The 17,815-nt window shown below is 47.5% G+C and overlaps 1 protein-coding gene across 1 annotated transcript; it reads right to left on the reverse strand.

Annotated features, from left to right (window-relative positions):
* Nucleotides 1–1,856: 1,856 nt before the first annotated feature.
* On the reverse strand, nt 1,857–3,717 carry LOC311217423 (C-C motif chemokine 5-like). Its single transcript, XM_084299472.1, has 3 exons — nt 3,599–3,717; nt 3,033–3,144; nt 1,857–2,390 (listed from the first exon to the last, which is right to left on the reverse strand). Exons 1-3 carry the CDS (start codon nt 3,669–3,671, stop codon nt 2,303–2,305), a joined length of 273 nt encoding a protein of 90 aa, XP_084155598.1. The 5' UTR covers nt 3,672–3,717; the 3' UTR covers nt 1,857–2,302.
* Nucleotides 3,718–17,815: the final 14,098 nt, after the last annotated feature.

The following is a 17,815-nucleotide window of genomic DNA, read 5'->3' on the forward strand; positions in this document are numbered from 1 at the left end:
GCCTGGGAACACCACTGACCAGACAGGGCTCTTCCCATCCCAGGCCTGGGTGCTCGCATCCCTTCCTCTACTGCAACCTCTCTCTCCCTCCTCTGCTTCTGTCCTCAACCTCCCAGCTCTCTGCCTCTTTCATCTGTGCCTCCTTGATGGTTCCTGTCCCACGGGGTGCCCTGCACCCAACTCCACCCCCTACACTTTTCTTCCCCATCCCTAGGGAGAGCCACCCTGTTCTGCCTGAAGTTGTTTCCTTGTATCCCATCACCAAGGATCTGGAATCCCTCCACAGCTGGGTCCCCCGGGGACAGGACCCTCTCAGCATGTGGACACTACACAGGCAGGAGACCTGCCAGGATTCAAGGACGGGATCATTTTGGGTTGTGATATTTTGACATGGACACATACACAAATGTCTCCGGGCTCCCTGTTGCCTGCTCTCACCGTAAGAACATGCTGCCAGCTCAGCCAGTCAGATGAAAGCACAGCATGGCTGCAAGGCCTCGTGCTGAGCCGGGCAGCCCCTTCTTCACTGAAACCACCTCCACCATCCTCTGGGCAATGACAGTGTCCACTGTGCACTTTAGCTTGGCGAAGCTTCTGCATCTGTTTCCTGCCCCAGGCTGCAGGGAACACAGCTTCGGTCTGTAGAGAGCCCTGGGAGCAGTGGGTTAGAGCTCTGTGCTCAGATTCTGCCGGAAATTGAGACTTTGAGGCAGCTAATAAAGAACTTCATAGGAAAGTGTGGTCATTAATCAGGGAGACCTGTGGAAAGGTGGTGATGAGCAAGGGGAGGACAGGAGACAACACAAACACCTGCAGACCACTGTAGCACCAGTGGGCTTGGGGTATTTAACAGAAACTGTATCATCTCACACTGGTTTGCTTGCTCCAAACTATGGAAGAAAATTATGGCAATGAGGGGAGGGCTGAGAAATAAGTCCCAGTGAGTGAAGAGGAGCTCATTTCCTTGTAAACAATGGCCTGGGAGGTAAACATGGACATGCACAAACTGCCTGCACAAGGTCAGGTCAGCTTACAAAAGCTCTTTCTTGCTTCAGGCAGCTTTGATGGAAGCAGCCCAGGGCACATAGCGAAGGTCCTCTCCCCCCTGCACAGAGCTTCAGTGGCAGGAGGTCAGACCCAGCAGTTTCGCTTTCCACCCACAAAGACATCAGCAAGCTTTAAATGCAAACCAGAGCTTGACAAAGTGTTTTTCTTGTTTTTACTCAGTGTGCTTTTTAAAACCAAATTCAGGTTTTCTTTGCAAACCAGCTGCAGACAGATCTGCAGCAGATAATGGGTGCCTGTGGTAAAACACTAAGAAGATAGGGCCAGAGCAGAGCATCAGATCCTGCGGGACCAGCTCCACCAGCTCCTGGCCTTGGTCACTCGTGATGGGGGCAAGGACTGGCTCACAGCAGAGCAGGGGCTGGGAGGATGCAGCCCTGGGCAGTGCTGGGTGCTGGAGACTAGGGAGGCAATGCAGGAGGGAAGACTTAGGAAAAAGAAGGATGAGGTATTTCCAGGTGGGAAGTCATGGCCAGTCTCCTGCCTCTCCCAAGGTGGTTGTGGTGGAGTCCTCCTAGACAAGTACCTTCCAAGCACCAGCTCTGGGGTAGGCAGGTGCTGGGCTGTGTAGCAGAAAGGTCCCGTCACACTCCAGCACTCCCAGGACCAAGTGCTTTCTGCCTTCCTCTGGGGCTGGGCAAGAGATGACACAGAGTGAAGAGAGCGAGAGAAAATCTTTATTCTTTGGTACCAGCAAGACACAGCATTTTGAGAATAAGGCTGAACAACATGGTTCCACAACCAGCATCCCATAAATATCCAGTGTACCATTTCTTCCATTAAGGAAGGATTTCATTCATTGAATCTCATTCACAGCATCTGCTGTACTGCAGGGTTCAGCCAGCTGGCTTGGTAGTCAGACTGCATTTACATGACAGCACTTACACCTAGTTTTGACAGACCACTTCCCACAAATAGCTCCTAAGATAAGATTCCCCTCCCATTCTAGCAGCAGAGGCGCAAGGAGTGGATGGAGTTTAGTCACAGCTCACACAGCAGGCCATGCCAGGCCATGTCTGCAAGGCCAGGAGGTAGGTCCCCAGCATCATAGCTGCCCAGTAGGGGTGGCTAAATTGTAAAAGATAAACAACGCCTTGCAAGACGAAAGGAAATTCAAGGCCCCTGAGGCGTCTATTGGCCTCGGTGCTCAGAACAAGCAGGATTTCTTGTCCATGCCATGACTTTGCTGGATGGTCTTGCAGGACTCTCCTGGCAGGTTCCCCTCAGCTCCCAGTGCTCAGTGCAGCTCCAGGAAGTTCACATATTCCTTCACCCACCTGGCATCAGGTTTAGCACAGACCTGCCGAGTCCTCCTGGTGATGAACCTGTCAAGCCAGGCAGAGAGGTGTTATAGTTCTGGAGGTAGAAGGGACATGCCGAAGTGGCAGCCAGGGCCTTGGGTCGCTTTCTGGACACCTACTGACCTGTCCTGTGATCAGTGCTGGCTCCCAAGGGGATCATTTACCCTCCCATAAACCACAAGCTCCAGGGGAGCCAGCTAAACCCATGCATCAAGGAGAGCTCTAGGTCCCTTGGGAGAAGCCCCCATGCTCAGACATTCCTGTCCCTGTCCAGTCTGGAGGTGAGCCTGGAAGCAGTGTATGGGCATCTGGCATTTCTGGGGCAAGCATCTGCTGGCCTCAGACCCCTAGTCTACATCAGGTACAAGTCTCACAAGTGGCACGTTATGTGCCTTGGGCTCATGGCCACAGGGAGGTCCTGCTGGCTATGCAGGAATATCCTTCCCACACCTTGTTCCCAGCACCAGGATGGCCCTATTTGTCAGCTGAGGAGGATGAGTGCTCACATACAGCATGTGGGGCCTGTGGTGGCTGCCCCCTGACTCCATGCATGGTTCCTCACACCACCATGCTCTTAGTCCCAGTGGATGGCAGGAAACTTTGGAGCAGAGCCCAAAGACTGGTGGAGCCTTTCCCAAAGAGCTCAGAGCAGGAGCCAGTACTTACACAACTGCTGGCTGTGGGCATTTGCTGCTGGTGTAGAAATAATCCTTCACATGACTCTGGGGCAGCTTCTGTGAGGTATAGCTGAAGCAGCAGATGGTTGTGTCAGCTCCAACTGGAAGAGATCAGGAAGGACAGCATGAGTCTACCATGAGCAACCATTCCCTTACTCAGCTGTGGAGCCCTCTTCTTATCCAAATTAACCATAAAGTCAGCAAAAAATGACAGTGCTTAATGAAGGTCACTGCTAGAGTGTCTTGCTAAAGGCTCTCTCTCTCATTACCAATGATAAAAATCCCCTCGTTCACTCTAGGATCACTCCTAAAGCCTGGTAACAGAAGCAGAGTTGTGAAACCTGAAACCTTTAATCCTTGCGATGTAAAATTCATAATTACCTCCCTAAGTTAAAAGGATGCTGGAAAGGAAAACCAATTCAAAGCATGAAAAGCCATTCACACAGGTTTTTAATCTTTGAAACTTTTTCCATCTCTTCTTCAAAATTATTGCCTTCAGAGCAAAAATCCTGAATGCCAACATCCCACCCCAGGAGAGCAGAGAGTTGTACTCACTTGGACCAGAAAAAGCCTGAGAAAAGAGGCCAGCAACCAGGAGGATGGAGAGGGCTGCACTAAAGATGTTCATTATGGACAGAGGCGAGCTGCAAGGCAGAAGCAGGATCAGATCAGGTTTCTCCTTCGTCTGGTGCAAGATGGTTTGGATGCTCCTTGCTTTTTATAGGGGTGGCAGCAGATTTCAAGGCAAGTATTCGGAATTTCCAAAGCGTAACAGAGCTGATGTCATGGCACCTTTGCCTCAGAAATACTGAAAAAAAGAGGAAGCAGCAGGTTTAGGAAATACTAAAATAGCCTTTGTGTAAGGTGGGGTAAGTCTGAACAAACCAGCATCCTCACGAGGGCTATACTGACCAAGACAGGATATGCGATAGCTCTTGAGAAGCAGGTTTGCACTTAGATTCACCAAGATGACAGCAAACCCCAACAAGCTCATCTCAGCAGCCTCCCACAGGGCCAGGAAGATGTCAACCCAATGTCCTTTTTAAGAACCCAAGTCCTGATCACAAAGGCGCTCAGCCCCTTGAATGGCTTGGGACCAGGTCCAGTTGGGGGTCCTGTGGTGGGCTGGGACACACGTGAGGGGCAGCGTGGGCAGTGTGCATGCTCCAAGCACCACTGCCTGTGCAGGTAGCAAGGATAGCTGGCACCCTGGGGAGGCTGTAGCCCTGGGCAATCTTTGAGAGACACAAAACCCTCAAAGCTGTGCTCCCAGCATGGAGCTTAGGACCTCCCAGTACACACCAGCATCAGCCAAGAAAGGGGGTGCTTGCCTGGTAAGTCCACCTTGAAGTCCACCTCTACAAACACTGACTTCTCCCAGACATGTGGGGCAAACACAAGCACCAACCTGGGCTTGGGGGAAGGTGGGATGAAGAAGGCAGAGCAGGAGGCTCCCCTGCTTGGGACCTGATCTCATGCCAAGGCAGAGCCCCATCACCATGTGCACACTCACAGTCATGGGCCTCGCGATGGGCTCCCCGGGTTGCCGCAGGGAGCATTTCCCTTTTCTCCACCTCCCTCTTCTCTTCAGCTGGCACCACATTTGCCAGCTCACAGCCTGTGGTTTCTCCGTGAATTTCATGCCTGGCTCCCAGAGACAAATGCTGCTCACGAGGCACCACGAGCCCCTCTCCCTGGGGTTTCCTTGCTGTCCTGTGGCTCCTGCAGTGCAGTGGACTGCCATAGGAGCTGTGTTCTGTTCCCACGGCATGGTGTCCCCTTCACCATTATGTCCCCAAAAACTGGGAGAATGAGAGGTGCTGCAGGAGGGCTCTGTGCTACAGGACAGCAAGAACTTAAGGCTTCCCCAAACCTCCCTCCCAGATGAGCAGGCAGGAGCTCTCCCGGTGGGCTAGAGGGGGGATGCCAGGCAGGTGAAGTGCCCTGGGGACCCCAAGAACTCCTGCCCTCAAACTAATGTGAAGGGTCTGGAGCTGAACCCAGTGATAGAGATAGTGCAGCTGCTGTGACTGGCACCATGGGGTTGTCATAAATGCCTGGTGGCAGCAATTTGGGGCAGAACATCAATATGCTAACAGGCACTTGGGCTTTGTCAGAGACAAAACCTCAACTGGGATTTTCCAAGGGATGTCCTACTCTTTGAGTTGGAAAGAGGGATTATTTATTGCTACTCCTCTGCTGAATGTATTTTAGTATTGCACTTAGCCAAATATTCTGGCTAATTTATGCACTTATTGCATTATATACCCTAGATCCACAATGGGGTACAAAGCAAGGCCATGCATCTCAGCCCCATCTCCTTGCTGCAATGGTGGCTGCATTTTTTGTACTGGGTCCTGACCTGTGCCTGCTGCTCCAAGGCTGCCCCTGGGGCTGGGACTTGTCCTTCAAAGGAGTAGTGCTTTTAGAAAATATTTTCATCCCCCACAGCTGCACATCACACACAGCCCTGCACACTGCTGACAAGGTGCAGCTTCTGGACTGCATTGCTTCCTTGTTGCATTCAGGGGGTGGCAATCACCCACCTCCCAGTCCTCTGCCATCACAGCCAGAGACTGTGCCCAGTATGTGTCATGCAAGTGAGGCTGCTGCAGCCAGCAGACTGGTTACTGCCTATGACAAAACATCTGAAAGTCCCAGATAGAGATCTAAGAAACCACAGAGAGATACTGACACTGCCCCAACCACAAGACTGCCAGAGCCCATGCTCTGTTGGAGCTTGTAGAGGCAACCAAAACCATGAAATCTGCATATCTTTCTGATGATGCAGGGTATCTGCACCTCAGCCCAGCACGACTCCCCTCTCCCCTCTGCCCTAATGAGCACAAGGGGTGCAATAATGTTAGGTGTCTCTGGAGTCCACTGCACAGCCCAGCTGAGGAATTCAGAAAAATATTGTTACCAGCAGCTGGCTTCAAGGACAAGGTCTACATGACTGCTAATCACAAGGGGGTTGTTTTCTTGCAGGTGGGGTTGTTTTCTTGTAGTTGTTTGTCTGAGTGCTGTTGACCAATAATCTTGTGTGAAACACTATCCGCCCCTGCTAAGTTCACTAAAAAAGTTAGGCTATTCGGGCAATAAAATGGAGCATGATCTGACTCTACTGGTGTCTGTCGTGCTTTCGGCCATGCGTCCTCTAACACCCAGCCTCATCCCTCACACTGGGGCTTTGGCCCTATGCAGGTCTTTGTGGTGGGGACATGGCTGAGATGCTGCAGAATTGCAAAGATGCGAGGCCCTGTTCTTTTGTCTTGGCTCCATCCTTGCTCTTGAGGGAAGGTGACACTCTTCTCTGCTCTCTTCATCCTACTCTGCAATTCACTAGTCAGTCCTCCAGTGTTATCCACTGCCTCCCTTTGTCCTTTCCTGCTTCCTGCAGCACAGCTCCTCAGGCAAAGGCAGCAAGCAGCAGTCATCATTCAGTGGGCACAGCATGACTGGGTAGAGGCCAGGGCACCATAGGGACAGGGGAGCTGTCCCTGGATGTCCCTCTGTGACCCCAGACCATGTCAAGGAAGGACTGCAGGGGTTCCATGCGGACCGTGCCAGAGTTTGGATGGAGAGGGGAGCTGTGTGGCCATTTTAGGGAGCTGCATGGGGCAGGGAGAGCCCTGAAGGAGCCTCCCCAGGGCACTCTGTGTGAGCAAGTCCCCGTCAAGGGACCCTGGCCAACACTGACAGGAATAGGAACTGTGCTGGGGGATGTGAGAGAGAAGGAAGGAAGGAAGGAAGGAAGGAAGGAAGGAAGGAAGGAAGGAAGGAAGGAAGGAAGGAAGGAAGGAAGGAAGGAAGGAAGGAAGGAAGGAAGGAAGGAAGGAAGGAAGGAAGGAAGAGGCTGTGATGGCACATTCCTTTGTGTATTCAGCTAAAGACACGGGTGTAGCATAGGCTGGTGAAGGAGCAGAGAGAGCTCCCTTGTCCTGCACATCATTTACTTTTCTGAACCATGCATGAGTGCGCAAGGTGCATGAGCCCTCTGCTGTCTTTTGTGGGAAATGCTCCTGGAGCCTTTTCGTTCCTCTGCATCGTAGTCACCATTCGCCCGTCTGCTGGGAAGCCCTGCAGTGCCCCAGGTGCAAGCGTGGGGCTCGTCTCCCTGCAGCCTGACGTGGTGCTGCCCACGCTGGCAGCAACCACCCGAGGAATGGGGGCCCACTCCGAACCCCTCTGCTCTTCTCTGTTTTGTTCAGCAGAAAGTCTTTTTTTTTTTTTTTTTTTTTTTTTTTTTTTTTTTTTAGGGGATGTGCACAGGCACTGGGGGAGAAGTCAGGCTTTGTTTTTGTCCCAGCCTAACCTCACTTAAGCTCCAGGGATTTTGTCCAATAAATTTTACTTAACAAAATAAGACTGAAAAAGACATTTCACTTAAGAAAAAATACTGTTCTGAAATAAAAAATGCTAAGTGAGGTGCTTGGGGCAAGGGTTGGTGGATGACAAGTGCCACTGCTGCATGATACCCATGTAGTGCTGCCTGTGTCCCTCACCTGTCCCCTCCTGCAGCACAGTTCCCAGAGCAAGTGGGCAAGTGTTTACTCATCTTCCTTCTGTGGGGTAAATGAAGGCAAAAGGCTCTGCTCCTTTAGAAGGACTCTCTCTGTAAACTAGGGTCACCTTCTCTTTGCAGCTCCAGCCAAACTCTCAAAAGATGGCACCTGGGAAAACAAGATACAGATTTTACTGTGCACCAAGTAGGAATGAGGACCCCAGACACAGCCCCTCTACCAGCACAAGGACTCAGAACCTTGTTTCCCTTGAGCAGGGGAAAGCTCTGCTAGTAATCATCAGCCTGTGCCTATGCTGTTCTGCTTCACCCAATTTCAGGGGCACTCTGGCTGAGTTCCATGAACTGGGGTTGCTGTGTCCATGATCACCTGTGATTTGTGTCACCTTAGCCTGGCCATGCACAGCAGCACAAATGGGGTGCCTGCTCCATCAGCAGCAGGGCTGAACCTCCTTGGGTACTGCTGATTGTTTTCTTGAGCAATTGGACATCATTGTCTTTCCCAAACCTGCCTTCATTGGTGATCATAGCCTCAGCATAGCTAAGTTCTGCTTCCCATACCTGGCAGAGATGGCATCCTCTTGCACAGAGGGTCTGTCCAATACCATAGCTCTCAGAAAGCAGCAGATGTTCCTGCAAAGTCCCACAGAAAGTCTGTGGCATCCATACCAACCAGTCTTCCCCTCTGTCTGTGGGGTCCATGTATCCATATCCCTTCAGAGCTTGGTTGGTCACCATCACAGAATCTGTCACCATTACCCTCATCTTATCCTTGGTAGTCTAGTGGGCAGGATTGGGCACTCTCATTGCCACGGCCTGGGTTCGATTCCCAGCCAGGGAAGGGGTTCCCCCCACTGCAGGTTCCAGCCTTTTCCTGCAATGCCCTGGAGCAGATCTTGGGGTTTGGAATGATGTGGGGTCAGTGCTTGGGTAACTTTTGGGGTCAGCAGCAACTGACTCTCCCTCACTGCCACAAGGCGTGCACCTCCAGCAGAAAGCTGTCCTGCATGGAAGGCAGCCAGAGCCTGTCCTGTGGCTGCAGGGAGCAGAGTGACGTGGCTTCAGGGAGGGTGATGTGGCTGCAGGGATTAGGGCAATGCAGAGCAGAATGCTACCGCTGTAGCAAACACAGTGATGCTGCAGCTGTGTGTGTGGGTTTCTTCCTGTGATAATGAGATGTAGGTGTGCAGGGCTGCTCCAATGAACATAGTCTTCGTCATCCTAAAGGGAAGGGGGCCAGTAGGAGACTGGTGTCAGTAGCAGGTGGGGTCACATCCATCTGTCCCTCCTGTGGACAAGAGGACAGGGGCTGTCAGTAAAAGCTCCCGCTGTGAGCAGGATTTGAACCTGCGTGGGGAAACCCCATTGGATTTCAAGTCCAACGCCTTCACCGCTCGGCCATCACAGCAGCTTGCATGGTGGAGTCTCCACAGGAGGATGTCAGGAGGGACTTTCACCTGGCCCTGGGGGGTCACAAAAGGACCCAATCCCATACTAGACAGGGTCCCTCCTGCACATCCAGTGCTGGTATTTCTGCTACTGCTGTCACCTGCACTGCACCGTGCTGGGAAAGGGAACCAGGCACCATTCACAACATCAGTGGTTGTGATGTGGTAGAGGGACATGGCAGGAGCTCTGTTTCCCATCTCATCTCCTTTCTAACAGCAAAAACCTGGCCCTGAACATCCAGCCCCAGCTGTCTTTCCCAGTCTGGGCACACCCTTGCCTGCTCTGTCCCTCCTGATACACATACATTTGCTTCTGTGAAAATGGGTCCAGACTTAGCTAATTGAGGCCACCTGACACACAGACCAGGCAGTGTCCTGTCCCACAGCTGGCAGGTTGATATTGCCAGATTTGCATGGTTTTGACCTGCCTTTTGGCTTTTGGCAAAAGGGATTTGGAGAAAGGAATAAAAGAGACTGTTGAGTAGAAATCCTTGCTGAGCAGTCTATAGCAACCTTGGTCTCTACTTTGTACCACAGAAATCCTATCTGGAGGACAGTCCTAGAAGCATTTGCCTATCTCTGGTTTGGGTGCCTATCTTTAGATATCCAAAGCCTTTCCTGAGTTCCCAGTGTGTCCTGGTTTTAGCTAGGATAGAGTTAATTTTCCTCCTAGTAGCTGGTAGGGTGCTATGTTTTGGATTTAGGATGAAAATAGTGTTGATAACACTGTTGCAGAGCAGTGCTTACACTAAGCCAAGGACTTTTCAGCTTCTCGCTCTGTCCCAACAGCAGGCAGGCTGGGGGTGCAGCAAGAGCTGGGAGGGGACAGACCCAGAACTGGCCAAAGGAGTATTCCATACCATCTGGGGTCATGCTAAACAATATATAGGGGTGGCTAGCCAGGGTTGGGGGAGAGCAGCTGCTCGGGGATAGGCTGGGCATCAGTCAGAAGGTGGTGAGCAATTACATTGTGCATCACTTGTTTTGTACATATTATTATTATTATTATTATTGTTGTTGTTGTTGTTGTTGTTATTGTTATTTTGTTTTCTGTCTTAATAAACTGTCTCTATCTCAACCCACAGGCTTCGGTTTTCTCATTTCTCTCCCCCATCCCAGAGAGGGAGGGGGAGAGGGTAAGCGAACAGCTGTGTGGTGTTTAGCTGCTGTCTGTGTTAAACCACAACACAGTGTTATGTCCAGGACCTGTGCAAGTGCTTCAGTATCTCAGTGCCACCCCCTCCCTTGGGTGACTTATTAGCAGGAGCAGCTTGGATAGAAACCTCACTGTGCAGGAACTGCATGTTCAGTTCAGTTTGGGCGCAGCTCCCAGCCCAAAGTAGGGTCTTACTGCACTGCCACCCTCTCTGGCGTCTGTCTTTGTGGTTTGATTTTCTTCCTCCACTGGCCAGGGAGGGAGGAGCATGTTCCTGACATACTCAGGCTTGGCACAGTCACACATGCATGGAAGAATGCCTGGGCATGAATGCCTGCCTGCTCACATGAACCTGTGTGTTGGATTCATAGAATCATTCAGATCAGAAAAGACCTCTAAGATCATCTAGTCCAACCTTTAACCTAGTACTGACAAGTCCACCACTAAACCACGCTACTAAGTTCTACATCTACATGTTTCTTGAGGACCTCCAGGGATGGTGACTCAAACACTTACCTGGGCAGCCTATTCCAATGCTGCACAACCCTTTCAGTAATGAAAATTTCTCCTAATATCTAACCTAAGGAAACCAGGTCCTTAAACCATCTCTCTCTCTGCACACATGAAATAGTGAATAGAATAAGACTAACAAATGTGATAGAGCTAAATAGAGGGGTGAGTGGGGGGAAGCTGTCTTTGGACAATTATGGAGAGACTCAAGAGAAAAATTATGCTTAAATTCATCCCTTTCAGTTATTCAGTCCTTTCCCTCTTCTAGGCTCCATATTCACACTCGCAGCTAGGAGATGCATCCTCTAGATCTCCTGAAATGACTGTGGGGTTCAGCTTAGGATATGGCACAAGGGAGAAGAGCCTTCAGAGCTGGAAAGCACTACTGTCCTGATTGGCACAGTTAGTAAAGCTGAGGTCTATGGTCTGCAATGAGCTATTTCTTGTTATTCCTTTTGAGCATGAAGTACTGTGCATTTGGTATCCAAAGAGCTCTGTTGAAGTGACACTTCATTTTAGGGTAAGGGTTCAAACACCCTTCAGATGGCAAATGGAGGAACCTGGAAGGACAAGGTTCACAGAGCACAGGATACTATGTTCACAGAGCACAGAATACTAGACCCCAAATGGAGGGGTCTGGAGGGATCCACAGTGTATATGGAAAGGACAGAGAGGCTCCAGACCCCAATGAAGGGACCTGGAGAGGATCAGAGAAGGTGTGGAGGGTCTGGAGAGCATTGGCAGCTAAACAGAGGAGATTGGAGCAGACCAGAGCATGAAGAAAATGTCTGACAAAGGTAAAGAGGGCATATGGTTTGATCAGGACACCAGATGGGTCTGGAGAGGACCACATCCTTGACTGGTTCCTGCGGCTTGGCTAGACCCAGGCTTTCATTATTCTGGTCAGAATTCCCACAACATTATTCATTTATTTTTTTTTTAATTGTTGTTGACTTTTTTTTCTTATCTCATCTTGTGTCATTGTCAGTGAGCACCTATTTTCATCTACAGTTCTTGGAATGTTTACAGACAAAACCATATTGCCTAATAAGAACAGGATGTATTTAAAGAAAAATCTGAGAACAAGAGGAGAGATGACAGTTCATCTCATATAACAAATGGCATTTTTCAATATTATGCAAGACAGCAAACTACAACAAAAGCAGTACTCATGAGACAGACTTTTCTTCTTCTTCAGAGAAATGTTCAAACACTCCTTCTATCTGCAATTTTTTGCCCTTTTATCTCCCAAGGTTCAGAAAATAATGGCTTTTCTCCAGTGCTGGTTTTGGTAGGCCCAGCAGATTTCTCTAATACCCAGCCTAAACCTCCCCTAGCACAACTTAAGGCCATTTCCCCTCATCTTATCACTTGATGTTTGGGAGAAGAGCCTGATCCTCACCTTGCTACAACCTCCTTTAATGTAATTGTAAAGCACCTCCCTGATGTACTTTAATTATAAAGGTCTCCCTTGAGCCTTCCTGTCTCCAAGCTAAACAACTCCAGCTCCCTCAGCCACTTCTTGTAAGACATGTTCTCTAGACCCTTCACCAGCTTCGTTGTCCTTCTTTGGACACACTCCAGCATCTCAATGCCCTTCTTGTAGTGAGGGGCCCAAAACTGAACACAGTGACCTCACCAGAGCCGAGTACAGGGGGTCAATCACTTCCCTAGACCTGTTGGCCACACTGTTTCTTATACAATCCAGGACGCTGTTGGCCTTCTTGGCCACCTGAGCACACTGCTGGCTCATATTCAGCTGGCTATTGACCAATACCCCCAGGTCTCTTTCTGCCAGGCAGCTTTCCAGCCATTCATCTCCCAGCCTGTAGTGCTGCTTGGAGTTATCGTGCCCCAAGTGCAGGTCTTGGTACTTGGCCTTTTTGAACTTCATACAGTTGGCCTCATCCCATCATTCCAGCCTATCCAGATCCTTCTGCAGACCCCTCCTACCCTTGAGCCTACATTCCTTCCTAACTTGGTGTTGCCTGTAGACCAACTGAGTATGTACTCCATCCCCCTGTCCAGATCATCGATAATGATACTGAAGAGAACTGGCCCAACACTGAGCCCTGGGGGGCACCGCTAGTGACTGGTCTCCAACTGGATTTAAATCCATTCACCACAACTCTTTGGGTCTGACCACACAACCAGTGTTTAATCCAATGAAGCATACACCTTTGAGCAGCCATCTTCTTCAGGAGAATGCTGAGGGAAACAGTGTCAAAAGCCTTACTGAAGTCTAGGTAGACCACATCCACAGCCTTTCCTTCATCCACTGAACATGTCACCTTGTTGTAGAAGGAAATCAAATTCATCAAGCAGGCCCTGCCTTTGATAAGCCCATGCTGACTGGGCCTGATCACCTGGTAGTCCTGTAAGTCTTCTCAGTGGCTTTGTAGGTGCTTGACAGCCGCTCCTGCTTTGACTTTGTCCCAGATGCCCAGATGAGATAGGAACTGGTTCCAGAGCAGGAAGATAATATAAACTGGAGAAATGGAGGACTTCAAAGAGAGGTAGGAATCTCACCACCAGGCCTTTGATGCTGTAAAGGCCTCTGGTGCCACCTCCTGAGTGTCCCATGGTGTTGCTGCCAGTCCAACACTGCTGTCCCAACAGCACTGAAAGTGCCCACTGAGAGAAGAGTTTGAAGTGGTCAGATCCCATGGGGCCTTCAAGAATGTATGCAGCTGCTGCGAGATGGGTACCAGCTCCTGCTGGTAGTATTTTGTGCTTAGGGGATTTTCTCAGCAAACTTTACCAGTTGCTGTCCCTGGGTGGAGAGTGAGAACTGCAGAACTGTTGGTGGTTGGGGTAGATTGGTTGAACCATGGACAGAAGGGAAGTGTTACGTGTAGGGGAGCCAAAGAGCCCACCTTAGCCCATAGCGTCTTGGTTTTTAATTCACCTGATTTCAAACCACACTGTTGCTGTGTTTGGCCTCTTACTTATTGCCCAAGTAGATCCACAAGCAAACCTGTCCAAATCCTTGTCATAGTCTTGTGTCCATACAAGCCTTTTTTTTTTTTTTTTTTTTTTTTTTTTTTTTTTTTTTGTGTGTGTGTGTGTGTTACTTAAGTTTAAAGATCTTGTTGCTACAGCTAATTCTTGATGACATATTTAGCAAACACTATCAGTGGCTGCATAGCTATATATTTTTATACTTACACTAAGATTTACAGGTGAGGATATGCAACCTAAATGGTATCACCAAGACATAATATGAATAACACAATAAGAGTCTGAAAGAGAAGAATTCTCAAACTTCTATTCACTCAGAACAGAGAGAAGATCTGACAGAGAGGCTATTGCAGTTGAGATAGGCTAATTAATGGATAATGAATGCCCTGGCTGCCCAGATGTCTTGTATGCTTTGCTGAATGGTGATCAGCATTGGTAGGCAATGCTCAAAAGCTCAAAAGATTGCACTGAAGAACCGTAACTCCTAGCTGCAGGTGACATGAGTCAACTTGCCTGTGGGCAGTTGGAAGCCCTGGGTACTGTACTTAGACCTGAGCTGGAGTAATTGGCAGGACACATCTAGTGTCACACTTGCAATGCAAATGTCAGGTTACTTCAACCTTGGGAATGGGCATTGGGCCACCTGCAAGTGACAATGCACACCTCTGAAGGCAGACAGTGTACCTGTCTTTGCAGTTTCACTGTTCCAAGGGCAGCTTGGGGGTTTAGGCTTCACTGAGGCACTAATGCAACTGCAATGATACGTGTCAAAAATAGAATCATAGAATCATCGAATATCCCAAGTTGGAAGGGACCCATAAGGATCATCAAACCCAACTCCTGGCACTGCACAGGTCTACCCAAAAATTCAGACCATGTGACTAAGTGCACAGTCCAATCTCTTCTTGAATTCAGACAGGCTTGGTGCAGTGACTACTTCACTGGGGAGCCTGTTCCAGTGTGCAACCACCCTCTCAGTCAAGAACCTTTTCCTGATGTATAGCCTAAAATACAAAAGCAATTTAGCAAAATCACCCTGAGATACCTAGAATTCTGCATAAGTACAGTTTATATGTAGAAAGCTGGATGGACATGGTAGATCATCAGTCAGGGTGAGCAGAGCGCCTCTAGTACCAGCTTCTGCTTTTGATTCTGAATTTCATTTTAGGACTGGAAAAAAGGCATTGTATTTTCAGTTCCCAAAAACCTAACCTTCACACATATATAAATGTTTGATTTAACGTGATGCATATTTGTTTGCAGTTTTCTTCTTTGTATATTTATCTATTTATTTTGTCTTAGTAAGATCTGTGAAAATATTTAAACACTAGGAAGGACTGGATACTTAATCTTTTGGGATTTACATGGTTGATCATCAGTAAGAAGTTCCTCTTGAATGTCAGTCTCTCCACAACAGCTTGTATAATGTTCTATAGAATGATCATAAATAACAGTAGTGACACAGAGAAGGGTTTACACTGAACAGTAACTATTTCTGAGCAAACAGAACAGAATTAATTCCTGGTACATTACGTATTTTTCTTTTGCTGTTCAGAAGTAAGATTTCACTTTTTTAAGATCAGTGATGTACTCCTTTTGCAATTCTGACACTAAATCATCGTGGTGTCATAAAGTATTCTGCAATAATGAAATGCTTCTGAAATCTTTGCAGCCAGTACAGGGCAGGGAATTGGTGCTATGGTTGCCTTGGAGTGCAAGTGAATGTGGTACAACATTTAGCACACAGCTCACAAACATACGTTGACCATGGTTTTGCTCTTTACCTGCAGCTTCTGGGCACAACCTGTGGGATTTTCACACAAAAAATGCAACACTCCTCTAGTATGACCTGCTGAGACATCCATTGTTCCCCACTCCCACTTCCACACATGGAGGCTCAAGATTCCCATTTGTTTAATGTCCAATGGCAAAGAGAGGTTGTCACCCCCATGTAGATGATCCTGTTGCCACCACCTGCCACAAAGCCTGGCTGCCCTCAAAGATCATTCAATAAATGCATCTAGGAGTAAAAACAAATAAACAAACAAACAAACAAAAAAGACAACCAAAAAAGCAGGTGCACAATGCACTGGACTGCTGTCAGCCTGTGACTTCTGATGACAAAAATACTTACTACCCTTCTGGCAACAGTCTGCACTTTAAAAGTCAATGCAAATCAGGTGGTTTTCATAATACTGGCAAAAAGCAATCTATCAGCATTGAATTTATACAAATGAGATGTTTTCAAAAATATTGAACCTCATTTTTAAAGAACTGAGGAAACTAAACTCTTTGATAGAGTCTTCAAGCCTGTGACATTTTTCTAGGAGAAGGGCTGGATGAAAATGAAGGACACTGAACAGGACAAATTTCTCACTTCAGAAGGAAGAACTAGGAAATTCATTAAATTCTTGGATAAAGTTCTACCAACACTGACCAAGTGTTTGATTATTTAACTGCCAAGATGATGAGCAAGAGTCAACACTGGCTTCTCAAGAAACCATGCCAAACCAATCAGGGCAGCAGGTACTTTGAAGAAAGAAAAAGATACCACAGATAAGACCCAGTGGTGCTTTTGGCTCTGCTTCCAATTATATTCTTGTAAGCAAACTATCAAAGCCTGGTCTCAAAGAAACTAATTCAGAGTGGGTATAAAACTAACTAAAGAACCTGTTATTCAGACATGAATCACTTGATCTCTCTTTGAACACTGGAGCACTTCTTCATCCACTCATATCTAGTGTTTTCATATGTGGAATAGAGAGAGAGTTAGATATGATCATAGGAGCGGAAAATTCAGCTGAGAAAACATACCATGTGATTTCTCCTCCACCTCCTGTCTGCAGTTTGTAGTTCTGGGATACCTGAACTATATTGGTGTCTTTGTGTCTAATCCACTTTGGAAGGTTCTTTCTTCCATTAATTTGTCTGATCAGTCTCTGGACTCATTCTATGCTCAATGGTTTCACAGTTACGTGCTGTGTGTAAACCTCTCTCCTTTTGCTTATTTTTGTCCCTGTCTTTTGGTGACTTTAGTCTTCCTATCGTAAGGAGTTCTGGGCCCTTGCTGCTAATGAAAAGAGTTTATTATTCCACAGTAACATTCTTACACTCACCCATCTCACCTATCTGATCTCAAGCTGAAATTATTAAGAAATCAAAGATGAAGAAATTATAGCAGTATCTTTTGTGGATGATTCATTCTTATCTTTCAAAATTTTTGTCTTATTTTTGATTATTCTTCTGGGTTTAATTTATATAATTTTGCACTTGTTCCATCTTTCCTGGTAGAATGAAGAGTCAGTTCATAGTGTGGCAGAAGTAATCATTTCAAGTCCCCCAGTGACTTGGACAGGATGGAGGTGCCTGCTTCTGCACTGAAGAAGGCAAGACCATGTGTAGGCATTTGGCTTACTGGTGGAAGAAAAGGAAGGATAGATATGTGCTCTTCATTTTCGCACTAAGATATGTTTTAAGTACTTCACCACTGGTAGAGGTGTTCAGATATATGTACGCTCTAAGTCAGTACTTAATTTTCTTTTCGGTAAATTGATGGGCTTCTGAAAAAGCTTGTCTGAGCCTAAAAATTTGGCTACTTAAACTGAATTTAAAACAGAGTACTCTTATTTTCTGAATATAGCTTTACCTGGCACAAGTGCCTTATGTAGGATGTTTTTTTTTCTTTTTTTTTTTCTTTTTTTTTCCACATTGTGATCATGAGCATTGTCTTTTGAAATAATCCTGACTGATGTTCAAAGAAGTAAATTCTTGCTTCTACCTTCCTGTTTGCCCACTGAAGTGCAGCCCTTTTTCCTACTGATCCACCTTGTTCTGTGCAACTGCCTTGTTCTTTGTCCAGTGTTTTTCATCCACAATTATGAACAGAGATTTTATTTTAATTTCCAAATCATTGATGATCTGACAAGTTTTTAATTATACTAATAATGTTATTAAGCAATTTGAAATGGGATACAACTTTGGTTTTCCTTGATACAAATTTTGGCAAGTACCTGAAATGGCACTTACTCAACTATGTCACTTTAAAATAAGGTTGCAATCTTTTTTTATTTTTTATAAATATCATGTCTTCACTCCTGCCAAATCTACAGATTCTGATGGCTGGTTACTGCTTATGGTTTTGTATAGTGCTATGACAAATGCATGCAGCCTTCTTC

The sequence above is a fragment of the Netta rufina genome (assembly GCF_964035555.1).
Source record: "Netta rufina genome assembly, chromosome: 21".
Classification (NCBI taxonomy): domain Eukaryota; kingdom Metazoa; phylum Chordata; class Aves; order Anseriformes; family Anatidae; genus Netta; species Netta rufina.